At 49.6% G+C, this 12,007-nt stretch overlaps 3 protein-coding genes across 4 annotated transcripts in view; 1 reads left to right on the top strand and 2 right to left on the bottom strand.

Annotated features, from left to right (window-relative positions):
• The window catches only part of itpk1b (inositol-tetrakisphosphate 1-kinase b), a 29,637-nt gene extending 27,942 nt beyond the window's left edge, over positions 1 to 1,695 (bottom strand). Inside the window, exons 1-2 of the mRNA XM_047049432.1 lie at positions 1,426 to 1,695; positions 636 to 817 (exon numbers count right to left, since the gene is read on the bottom strand). Coding sequence (XP_046905388.1) covers positions 636 to 730 — 95 coding nt within the window. The 5' untranslated portion in view covers positions 731 to 817; positions 1,426 to 1,695. The remainder of the gene's footprint in view (positions 1 to 635; positions 818 to 1,425) is intronic.
• A 109-nt stretch (positions 1,696 to 1,804) lies between these two features.
• Positions 1,805 to 8,609, top strand: LOC124486921 (putative E3 ubiquitin-protein ligase UBR7). 2 transcript variants are annotated; one of them, XM_047048803.1, is made up of 12 exons: positions 1,805 to 2,574; positions 2,771 to 2,895; positions 3,120 to 3,253; positions 3,385 to 3,445; positions 3,536 to 3,631; positions 3,768 to 3,821; positions 4,109 to 4,214; positions 4,555 to 4,721; positions 5,526 to 5,738; positions 6,069 to 6,225; positions 6,358 to 6,419; positions 6,911 to 8,609. In XM_047048803.1, the coding sequence occupies exons 1-12, from the start codon at positions 2,217 to 2,219 to the stop codon at positions 7,001 to 7,003; spliced, it is 1,626 nt and encodes a 541-aa protein (XP_046904759.1). In that variant the 5' UTR covers positions 1,805 to 2,216; the 3' UTR covers positions 7,004 to 8,609. The 2 variants fall into 2 exon arrangements, with proteins under 2 accessions (XP_046904759.1, XP_046904765.1); XM_047048809.1 differs by lacking the exon at positions 1,805 to 2,574 and having other exon boundaries at positions 2,585 to 2,895.
• A 1,098-nt stretch (positions 8,610 to 9,707) lies between these two features.
• On the bottom strand, positions 9,708 to 11,942 carry LOC124487198 (BTB/POZ domain-containing protein 7-like). The gene is made up of 3 exons (XM_047049351.1): positions 11,730 to 11,942; positions 11,202 to 11,609; positions 9,708 to 10,886 (listed from the first exon to the last, which is right to left on the bottom strand). The coding sequence occupies exons 1-3, from the start codon at positions 11,880 to 11,882 to the stop codon at positions 10,140 to 10,142; spliced, it is 1,308 nt and encodes a 435-aa protein (XP_046905307.1). The 5' UTR covers positions 11,883 to 11,942; the 3' UTR covers positions 9,708 to 10,139.
• Positions 11,943 to 12,007: the final 65 nt, after the last annotated feature.

The raw sequence follows: 12,007 nt of genomic DNA, 5'->3' as shown, positions 1-12,007 counted from the left end.
GCTTGTTGATACAAGATACATCAGTCGGCAGGGCTCTCACACAGCCTGTCTGCTAAGGAAACCCTAAGCAATCTCTGGCCCACTTTACCAGACATTATATAATCATCTCCTCTACAGAACAGAGATACAGAAACGCACAAAGGAACGCACAAAATAAGACAGGACATTGTCTACCTCTCATTGCTAACACACAAACACAATAAGTCTCCTGCTTACAAAATTCGTAATTCCAGCTGCTCGGTTTCACATCAAGCGAACACCAACGTTAGCTAAGAAGCACCTAAGGCCGCACAACACACTGCCCACACACACACCTAATGCACCCCTCTCAAATGCTTAGATTCTGTTGCTTCACATCAGGACATCCCAGTCCAATTAACTCCTCTCTGCTCCAAAGCCAGCTTTCAATATCACAGAGACAAGGTAGAGATCCTAAGTCTAGAACCTCTGTGGATTTAACTACGTCCAAAATACACTATTATGAGATGAGACCTCTTCACAACTACCTCTTCGATTGTACTTCAACTGTGTGCGTGTGATGTCGGTCATTCCATTTTGACTGATGACTTGGGGTGAGCAGAGCCACATTCAATTGTTCCAATTTTGAGCTGTTCGTGTAGTGGAATTTCACTCACCTGCACATGTCTGCAAACGCCTGAAAATTCAGCTTCTTCGTTTTTTTCTCGCTGAGCCAATAGCCCACTCTCTTGCCTTTCATAAACGTCTGCATCTCCACGTCTCTTGTGCTCTCAATCCAGATGTGACTGTGGATTCAACCTGGACTCGGGCGAAAACAGGAAACCGTTGTCTCACTCTCCTAGCAGAGGGAGGGATCAAAACCAAAGTCCCAAACAGTTAACCAACTGCTGTACTGCCTTTGATATACTGTATATTTGAAGTATATTTCGATTGCATCGCTTAACAGTCAGCACACTGATGAAATTGTAAGTGAACAAACTACACAAGCAGTTTCGATATGACGAGACAAGTTGCTGAACCGGTGGGGACCACTTAAATTGCTGTCCGTGAACGCAGTCAGCACACCTTCAGATTTCATATTGTAAAAATGATATCCCAGCCATCACAAAAGTTCTGCCTGTCATACGACAGTCAGCGGAACACATATGTGTATAAAACAACCTTAGGCGATGATGATAAGTATTGTCAAGAGCAGTTATGAGAAAAAACGTAAGAGCAAGCTTTCTGGTGGAGGAGGCATGAGTTACCCATGACAAGCAAGGGGTTGCTCCCCAATACACATTAGGCTAGCTCTCTTGCTAGCTGGGAGCAGATGCGCCACAGACTAAAAACTGGCTTAAAAACGAAATTGAATACATTTTTTATCCTTGTAACAGTCATTAATATATTGACAGCGGTACTGGTTAACGTCAATAGTAAGCTAGCTACATGGCTAGCTATATTTACCAGTTAACACATTTCCTTCTTGAATTTCGTTGTCCTCTTCAGGATAGCAACCAGGCTAGCTGACTTGATAGTTGTCCATTCGGCTAACGGGTAATTATTTATTTGTCAAAAGTAACACAGATGATGATTAAAACAGCTTCAAAAGCGGTACCCAACACTGGTATTTTCACGAACGCGCATTAACCTAACCTCCGATGTCTCGTGCTCATCAGAGAAGTAACCGTAGTGAGTGCATCCTACACCCACAACTGCACACCGTAGCACTGGCTAGCTTGTCACTGAGTGACGATAGGAAGGCAGGGCACTAGCCATGAAAGAAGAGCACACGTCAGCTTTTAGAGTAAAAAGCTCACGAATTCCTCTAGATGGCAGCAATACAATCATTTTCATCGCGTGAAGTTTTTGTTTTTGATCAACATGGAAGAGAAAGCAACAACAACAAAAACAGCACTATGTTTTAATAATTTACGAAATTTGCTCCTAGCTTCTGTTCAGCAAAGATTTGGTCCAATGAAGGCAGCTGGCGAATTAATGTCAATATGGAAGGCATGCGCCATCTGCTGGTAATTATCTGACAGTTGAGTGTTGTGTCAGTGAAAACTATGCTTTGAAGTCAGTTTAGCATGGTAGGTATATCCTGGTACCCCTGCCGTTTGCACCACCCCTCTTACATGGGTGCCCAGCTATCCTAGGGATTTGGAGTAGTAGAGTTATTTATTAATATACAATCCATATCCAAAAAGGTGGCCATACCCAGCTAGCCTGAGGCTACAGCTGAAATGGTTATTTAAATGGTACAACAATACTTACTCCAATTAACTCACATTTTACAAAACAAAACGACTTTAAAAATAGTTATAAAATTAAGCAGTCTGCTCATATGTTTTTTTTTTTTTATCATTTTTTTTTTCCATCCTATACTGAAATTAAATACTATGGCTCATCTAAGGTTTGGAGGACCACTACTTGCATTAATGATGCCGTCTTATTTACATCACAAAGGTTGGCGGGCTACTCGACGTCACAGTTGTGCTTCATTGGCCATGTTGGTAGGAGCTCTCAAGCTCTCAAGCAAAGCTAGTTATACAGCAACGCTCTGCCCGGTTAACCGGTCGACTCCGTCCTCCAAGTCTCTTGTCAGCTTGCAAGGTAAAGGTCACCACAGCGTTGAAATGGGACATATTTGGGTACAAACAAATACAGGGGCGTAGCGTAGGCTCCGTAACCATAGAGTTAGTCCGTAACCTTAGCTGCTGTAAGGTTTCAATACTTCCTGCATGCGGCCTTGAAAGCTTTGTCCCGCCGGAAGAGACGATTTCACGTTTTGTTGTTTATTCTGTCTCAGGAATGGCGGTTAACGAAGACAGTGAGGCTACCCTGTCACTGAACGACATACTGGAGGATGACGAACTGCGAGAAGCTATGTCGGTGTTGGCGGGCAGCGACCCTGAGAAATGCTCATATCCCCAGGTAACAAAGAGTAACCTGTATGTCCAGTGTCCCCGTCACACTCTCAGGTAGACGGAATAATTTTTTTTGATTGTGCCACGAAGTCATCACCAAAGTCAGCATTCTCTATTACACATCCGTCCTATTACTTTACGCCATTGTTGCACAGTATCTGTGTTGTTAAGATATAGCCTTGCACATGCCTGATGGTTCTGACCAACTTTTGCGTTTGTGATTCAATGCAGGGTTATGTAAAGAGGCAAGCTGTGTTTGCCTGCAACACTTGTACACCAAGGGGAGAAGAACCGGCGGGTCTTTGCCTTGCTTGTACCAACAAATGTCACGATGGCCACGACATCTTTGAGCTCTACACCAAAAGGTAATCATAATACAGAGAAATCTGTATCGAGTGAGAAATATCTGCAGTTGCTTTTGCTCCTCGTTTACTGTGACAGACTAACACATGTTTTCACAGCAGTGAACAGTTGGTGGTCTCATTATTCATTGCAGGAATTTCCGCTGCGATTGTGGAAATGACAAGTTTGGCGAGTTTCGGTGCAATCTGATTCCTGTGAGTGTAAGAATTTTGCAATCAGTCAGGTTCTAATTAACATATGACACCTGTAATCACATTTATTGTCGTTGTGATTTTTCCTCACAGAACAAAGATGGACGAAATATAAAAAACCAGTACAATCACAACTTCTACGGCTTGTATTGCTTCTGTGACCGACCGTATCCAGATACAGACGACCAGGTAGCGACTGACCTGAAGTCCAGCTTCGTACCACAGTCACATCCTTCAGCATTGTAATGACACATCGGTATTGATTTGAGGTTAGAATTTTCTGCATGGCAGAAGACTCACTCCTTACTTTCCTTGTCTCTGCCAGGTAGATGAGGAGATGATTCAGTGCATCATCTGTGAGGATTGGTTCCATTCCAGGGTAGGTCACCATTCCAACAACATTGTGAATGTCTAGCATGCTTGTTTCTTTACTGCTTAACTGCTGGGATGGTCCATCGACAATCCAGCAAAAAGATGCTGTTGACAATAATCCATTTATGATCATCTTATCTCATCATCTTTGTATGATAATATAAAAATACAAATATCTTGGTAGTTGTAAAGCAAGTTTTCTTTTCTTTGCTGTACGGATCTTAACCAGTCTGTGGTGTTTCTTCTTCTGTGGTGTTTCTTCTTCTGTGGTGGTTCTTCTTCTGTGGAGTACAGCACCTGGGATCCACAGTGGAGGACTCGGAGGAGCTGCAGGAGATGGTGTGTGAACCCTGCATGAACAGAGCTCCCTTCCTGTGGACCTACGCCGCACACCTCGCAGGTCAGTCATTCTCTCATTCACCCTCCCATCCTTTCTAGATTAAATCACTTTTTTTCTTACTCTTCCTTGTTTACTGCAGTGGCAGAAAGCGGTGACTTGGTATGCCACACTTCACCACTGTGGAATGTTACATTTACATTTAGTCATTTAGCAGACGCTCTTATCCAGAGCGACTTACAGTAAGTACAGGGACATTTCCCCAAGGCAAGTAGGGTGAAGTGCCTTGCCCAAGGACACAACGTCATTTGACACGGCCGGGAATCGAACTGGCAACCTTTAAGATTACTAGCCCGATTCCCTAACCGCTCAGCCACCTGACTCCCCAATGTTCTTCTCCCAGGGATCACAGTAAGCCCCTGTCAGGAGGTGGATGTGGAGAAGGTGGATGTGGAGGATGTGGAGGAGGTGGAGGAGGATGTGGTGGACAGTAGCGAGCAGAAGGACAAGAGGGGCAATGGAGGCGAGGGGTCGTCCTCCAGGCCTGCCTGTCAGAAGCAGGAGAAATTAGTAAGTGAGATGTTCGTGTGGTCAGATTATGATTTTATTAAGTATTTACCAGGGTATGATACACATTCAGTGCTGAAGTCTATGCACATAGCTGCCATTTAGTGTCAATATCACGAGATGCGTTTGTTTAGCGAGTGATTAACCGTGCCCTATCAGTTGGCTGCCACTAGATGGCGCCAGATAGTAATGGATGTAGTAGGCTACTGTATTGGACTTCAGCTCCCATCATGCAGTTCTCTCCTGGAAAATTAGAGGAGTAATTATCCATAGGAGACTGATTCCTCGGCTCCAGTGATTTTCTTGGACAGGCTTCACAGCAGTACTGTGTTGACCCCTCCATAGTGTCACGCATGTTTTACGATTGTAGAACAAGGCCTGTGAATGGTTCTGCCAGCCCTGCTCCGTGTCCCTCCCCTGCTCCCCGTCCCTCCCCTGCTCCCCGTCCCTCCCCTGCTCCGTGTCCCTCCCCTGCTCCCTGTCCCTCCCCTGCTCCGTGTCCCTCCCCTGCTCCGTGTCCCTCCCCTGCTCCCTGTCCCTCCCCTGCTCCCTGTCCATCCCCTGCTCCCTGTCCATCCCCTGCTCCCTGTCCCTCCCCTGCTCCCTGTCCCTCCCCTGCTCCCTGTCCCTCCCCTGCTCTGTGTCCCTCCCCTGCTCTGTGTCCCTCCCCTGCTCTGTGTCCCTCCCCTGCTCTGTGTCCCTCCCCTGTTCCCTGTCCCTCCCCTGCTCCCTGTCCCTCCCCTGCTCCCCGTCCCTCAGCCCTGTCAGGAGGCTGTAAACGTCTCCTGCTGTCCTGTTTGATCCTAGAGGGAGGACGAGAATGAAAACGCCTCCTGCAAGCGAAGCCGTCAGGAGATGTCCGGCAGCCAGGTGAAGGGCCAGGCCGGGCCTGTGGCATGCAGGCTGATGGAGCTGCAGGGTGGGGCCCTGGAGGGCGGGGCCCGGGAGGGGAGCAGGGAGGGGGCTGTGTTCTGGCCGTACCACTGGCGCTCACATCTCTGCACCTGCATCACCTGTAAGGTGAGACTCCACCCACACCTGTTCCCCTCAGGCAGGATGAGACATCCATGCTGCTACTCCCCCTCCTGGGGCAGGGCACTATGTTTGTTAAAATATATATAGATATATGGCTGCAGCAGTTAAATGTCATTTTCTTAATAAATAAAAATGGGTCTGGGGAGAGATGTTTTCCAAAAGTGGTTCATGTTAAAAGTCAATTATTGTCATGTGCACAACAATGACAGCGAAGCAGGTATGACGCTTTCAATAAGAGTGTGGGACATGTTAGGAGATCTGCTCCCCTGTCCTGGAGTGTGACCACTCTGAGTGTGCTCCTGTGCTGCTGTTCAGAGGGCGTATGTCCAGGCCGGAGTGCAGTTCCTATTGGACGAGACGGACACCCTCCTGGCCTATGAGAACAAAGGAAGGACGGAGCCGTTTGGCGAAGACCTGCTGACGTCATGCCTGAGTTCCCTGGACCACATCCAGCAGCTGGAGATGATTTACCGTGAGGACGGGGGGCCTGGGGTTCATCCTGACACAGGGGAGGAGGACAAGATGCTAAGGGCCAATCACATTAGCCTGACTATTCAGGACTGATATCCTTTTTTCTTTTTAAGGATTGTTTTCTTTCTTTCAGATTTCAATGACCTGAAGACGGAACTGACTGAGTTCCTGCAGCAGTTTGCCAGTGAAGGAAAGGTGAGGTTCAGGTTGTGGGCGAAGCAGATGTGATGAAGCTAGCGGGTCTGTCCCCCCCTCATGCTCCTGCTCTGTCTCCCCTCATGCTCCCGCTCTGTGCCCCCCCCCCCTCATGCTCCTGCTCTGTGTCCCCCCCCCCCTCATGCTCCGCTCTGTGTCCCCCCCCCCTCATGCTCCCGCTCTGTGTCCCCCCCTCATGCTCCTGCTCTGTGTCTCCCCCTCCCGCTCTGTGTCCCCCACCCCTCATGCTCCTGCTCTGTGTCTCCCCCTCCCGCTCTGTGTCCCCCACCCCTCATGCTCCTGCTCTGTGTCTCCCCCTCCCGCTCTGTGTCCCCCACCCCTCATGCTCTGTGTCCCCCCCTCCTGCTCTGTGTCCCCCCCTCCCGCTCTGTGTCCCCCCCTCATGCTCCTGCTCTGTGTGTCCCCCTCCTGCTCTGTGTCCCCCCCTCCTGCTGTGTCCCCCCCTCCTGCTCTGTGTCCCCCCCTGGCAGGTGGTCACAGCTGAAGCCATCCAGCAGTTCTTTGAGGAGCTGCAGGCCAGGAAAAGGCGCAGGATCAGTGAAGGGCAGCATCACTGCACCTGAAGTTCTTCAGGACGCTGCTGTAGCCCACATGCTGATGCGCTGCTAGAACAGCAAACTAACACCTTTTTCCTTTTGAATAAAAGCTCAGTTTTAAGACACCTATATCAAAATGTTGACTAAATGATAAGGTATTTTATCCATGTTATAATGGGTCTAGATGTCTCCAATAAGCATTGAATGTCCTCAAACTGAGAAATAGATATGAAAGCAAGAGCCATGCACGGCTGGATGGATGTTCTCTGACAGAAAACATATTTGAAACATCTAAGTGCTTTTGTCAATTTAGAAATGTGTTCATTCCTGTGAATGTGAAGTTTAATGCTGCTCTTTCTTGCATGGTCATAAGGCCCTCTGGTTCTATTCAGTTTTCTGCTTTTATACTAATTTGTTGGCCATATTTTTGCTGTGTGTGAATCTGAATAAATGGAAACAGTATGAACATTGTTTACACCACCTTTTACAGTATAAACCATCTTGCATGCTACTAAATAATGTACCGATTCAGTAAGCATAGTAAGTGAATGAAAACGAGACTTAAATGCCAGAAGTTTTAAGCTGTTTATTTTATAGATGCCAAAGTTCAAAACCTGTGCACCTTTTGAGGTAACAGTAGAAAAATAAAACCAGATAAACTAACCACTTGGCAGCTGAATCTACAAAAGGGTTTGAGTAGAACACTACACTACCCATGCACAGTGTGCCTGGTCGATCGTAAACCACCACAGATTTCTAGATTGTTCCATTTCAAAGGTTTCTAAACATAAATTAAAAAAAAAATATACACAGAGTTGAGTGTGAGTATTTGATGCAAACAAGTAGGCTGGTAGGAAAATGCTTGCATAACATCAGTCACTTCAATACAAGCCTGGTAGGGAAAGGCACTCACTTCTCTACAGCACAGCAAGAGGATGTGGAGGAATTTGTACTAAATGGGAACACTGTCCTGGAAAATAAAATGACTGTTATACATGAACATGGGCAAGAGAATAAAGTTCAGCATTTTCCAATGATGGAAACTGGATGGAAAGAAGGGTTTTCTGCCTGGTGATTCTGTAACAGCGAAGCAGAGAGAACATGAACAGATCTTTTGCGGTGCTACTTTAAAGTATTACGGTTTGATGAAGGAAAAAAATATTTTTCCACAGTTATGATATTCCACCATGTCAACTACAATAATTAACAACACTACAAAAATAAACAGACAACCAAACTAAAGAAATAAGGAGACAGAAACCTGATACCCGAGTCACACAGTTTACAATACATTCCGTCTCCTCAATGTGACAATACACACGTACAATGACACGCTCATATCAAATGTTTAAGACTTATCTTGATGTGGGACTATGTTTAGCCTGTGTTCTGCACCTCTCTGTGTCATCAAACATCTCTGGAGGAGGGGATCCCTCACTGAATTGCTCCTAAATATTTCTTCAATTTTTTCTGGGAGTTTTTCCTTGTCTTCCTTGAGGGTTTAGGGTTGGTTGAGGGGCAGTTCTATGGGCGTATGTGAAGCCTTCTGTGACATTGCTTGTAAAAAGGGCTGTACAATTACATTTTATTTGATGCTCAAATGTATACACACAACTCGCAGAATGTTTAAAGGGATGAAACTAATTTGGCAGAGGCCACTCAGCTTGCAGGATTAATTGAGTTGTTCTGGAACCTCTAATCTAATTAACTTCTGAAATCAGGGGAGCCACTTCTACCATGTAACAACAACGGCTTGTTCCTGTAGTGCAACGTTGTCCACCGCGTGTAATAATCTCACAGAGCAGACTGTACAGCGCCTTCCGCCTTCCAGAACATCTGCAGACCGACCCATGCAGTTCCAATGTCTGCCAAAGGGTGGTGTGGTAGAGGCCAAAAACATGGGGCCCAAACATACTTTGAGACCGTGTCCAGAGCTACGTAAATGAGAGGCGTGAGTCACAGGAGTGAGAGGAAGTTTAGGTTAAAAAACGCTGATGACTTCATGGTTGATTTAAGGCTTTAAATACCACGGAGGTTTCCAGCATTTGTATCCACTGCGCTTCGTGTTCAGTGTCTGGGCAACCTCCTCAGAGCCAGTTTGCCATCGCAAGACCTGAGCACGCTGGGATACTGAGAGTACAGTACTAAAATGGTAACGTTTCCTGTTCGTACAAAACCACATACCTAGGACATACCTCTCACACACCTGTTCCCTTAAATTATTAACACCCCCTAGTGAGCTCAATCGCAGCACTGTCGGCAGTGTTGCCCCTTGTACCTCGGTTGTATACCCCTACTGCTCACTTACCCCAGCCCCCACCTACCACCCCCCCTCCCCTTTCCTCTCCTCTCACCTCTGTAAAGGCACCTGGTTGGGGCTGAACACAATGACTCCAAAGACAACAGCAGCATCCATAGAACAACAATGACCTCAACTGACCTACTTCCTGTTTCAACCACTTCCTGCCCGGCCATTCTGGGTTTTGCTTCTTATCGCTGCTCCAGTTTAGTGGGTCAGAACAGGAGAGGGCCGGGAGCAGGGACAGGAACACAGACATGGAGCAGGGACAGGAACACAGACATGGAGCAGGGACAGGACACAGACATGGAGCAGGGACAGGAACACAGACATGGAGCAGGGACAGGAACACAGACATGGAGCAGGGACAGGAACACAGACATGGAGCAGGGACAGGAACACAGACATGGAGCAGGGACAGGAACACAGACATGGAGCAGGGACAGGAACACAGACATGGAGCAGGGACAGGAACACAGACATGGAGCAGGGACAGGAACACAGACATGTCCATGATTTATCATTCCCAGCCTGCATGACTGAGGCCAGATTCAGCTGTATAAAACCAAACACACAGGCAGAAGCAACACTACAGCCATTGTTCCTTCACTAACCTACAGACCTCCAGCTACTGTGACCAGGATATATAGAGTACTGACACACACACACACACACACACACTCACAGCATATAAATAGCCAATTGCCTGCAATCCCTTCACTCTGTCTCTTCTCTTTGTCTCTCCACATTCAGACCCTCTCACACGTCACACTAATGAGTGCTCTGCAGTGGATATTAGAGGGGTCATCTTTCCCCCATCACTGTTCCCTTTTCATAACTCAGCCCACATGGTCCATGCCGGGGTTAAAGTGCCGACTTTTTGTAAGGGTACTCAGGCTTGCTGGGTGCCCGGCGGTCTCTGCCAGCCTCCTCACTGACACTGTCGCCCTGGGGCTGCAGGGGCCCTGCTCCTGACGTGTCCCCAGCCACCAGCCTCTCCTCTGGGGCTTCCCTGTGGGAGGAGGGCCTGTCTTCATACCCCTCCAGGTTCCCACTGGGGGAGCTCCGAAAGTGCCCCAGCCCGCGGGTCAGGTCCGTCTCGTTGGCTCGTCCCCTGGGCGTGTGTCCCCCCCCGGGGAGGGTCCCTGGAGGGTTAGCCTGGGCCTCCTCCTGCGGCGGGGGGGGCAGCCCCAGCAGGTCCAGCCTCAGGGGGTCGGGGGCTGGCCGTCCCTGGGCGTGGGGCTGGCCGTCAGACAGGTAGGAGGGTGGGAGGGGGCTGGAGGGGTTGCAGCTGTGGCTGTAGAGGTCGGGCCCGGCGTAGTAGGGTGGGGGGAGGCCGGGGGTGGGGGGTCCACAGGAGAAGTCGTAGTGGTCGGGGTAGTCGCCCTGGGCCTCTAGTTTGGGGTCCGGGGCGTGTCTCTTACAGGAGGGGCCGTGGATGTCCCTGTGGCGGGATGAGGGGCACTGCCCCTCCAGGGGTGGGTGGGGGGCCGTGGGGGTGGAATCCTCCCCGTTCACCCTCTCGGCCTTGTGCTGCTCCCTGAGGGTCAGGACCGAAACCCCCCGGGCGATGTCCGGCATGAACTCTCTCATCACAGGCTCCACGCTCATCTACCCCCACACAGACACAGACACAAACACAGACACAGGTTGATCCAGATCCAGAACACTAAACCCAGCTCTGAACTACAGCCAGGGTCTCCAGCCCTGCTCCTGGAGAGCTACCCTTCCTGGAAGTTTTTGCTCCAAACCTAATCCAGCACACCTGATTCTAATAACGCGCTTTCTAACCCTGTTAAACCGGGTTCGTTCAGAGCTCAAATCTACATGAAGGAAGCTCTCCAGGAACAAGGTCGGAGACCCCTGACCTACAGGATTAAAAGGAAAACATAAAAGACCCCAGATTCCTGCAGGATGATCCCTCACCTGCTGGTCTGCGAGCAGGGCCCGGCCCATGGCCTGGTTGGTGCAGTCGGGCGGAGGGGGCGGAGGGGGTCTGGATGAGGAGGGGTAGTCAGGGCTGCTCTGCTGGCTGGGCGCGTGGCGCTGGAGCAGGGTGTGGCTGCAGGGGTAGGAGAAGGAGCGGGTCGGGGTTGGCATGGGAACCCGCGGCCTCCAGGCCCCCTTCAGCTGAGCGTGGCTGAGGGTGGCAGGGGGGTGGTAGGGGGGAGGAGGGGGAGGAAAGGGAGGGTGGAATCCTGACAGCCCTTCCAGGTCTGTGAACATGCTGTCCATCGCCGGGCTACTGTTGACCCGGCAACGGCCCAACTGGTGCAGAGCTGGCCCCGGGCTCTCATCACCGAATCGCTCTTCTGGGAAGAACTTGTAGGGGTTCTGAGGACGGAAACACAAATAAACACCACGTCTCTCTCACAAACACTGAGGACAGTTCTCATCATGATCCATGCTGCACCTCGCCCCGCGCCCCGCCCCGCAACCCGCCCCTGCGCCCACCTGCAGCAGCTCTGTGGCTCCGTCCGACAGGCCAAACTCCCGCAGCACGCGGAGCTGCAGCTCGTAGCTGACGGTGGCGCCCTCGCCGCAGTTGAGGGCATAGGCCCGCTGCACCTGCTCTGTGTGCCTCAGCTCCTGCAGCCTGCGCACCATCTCCTTCACCACCGCCAGCCTGGGCACTGAGAGAGAGAGACACACACACACACACGTTCACTAAGGTAAGCTCATCTCTAACACCTGGCGTTAACGCCATCACTCTAAACAATACCTCACCACCA

This window comes from Hypomesus transpacificus, chromosome 3 (genome assembly GCF_021917145.1).
Source record: "Hypomesus transpacificus isolate Combined female chromosome 3, fHypTra1, whole genome shotgun sequence".
Classification (NCBI taxonomy): Eukaryota; Metazoa; Chordata; class Actinopteri; order Osmeriformes; family Osmeridae; genus Hypomesus; species Hypomesus transpacificus.
This window is presented reverse-complemented; position numbering and strand designations above follow the sequence as displayed.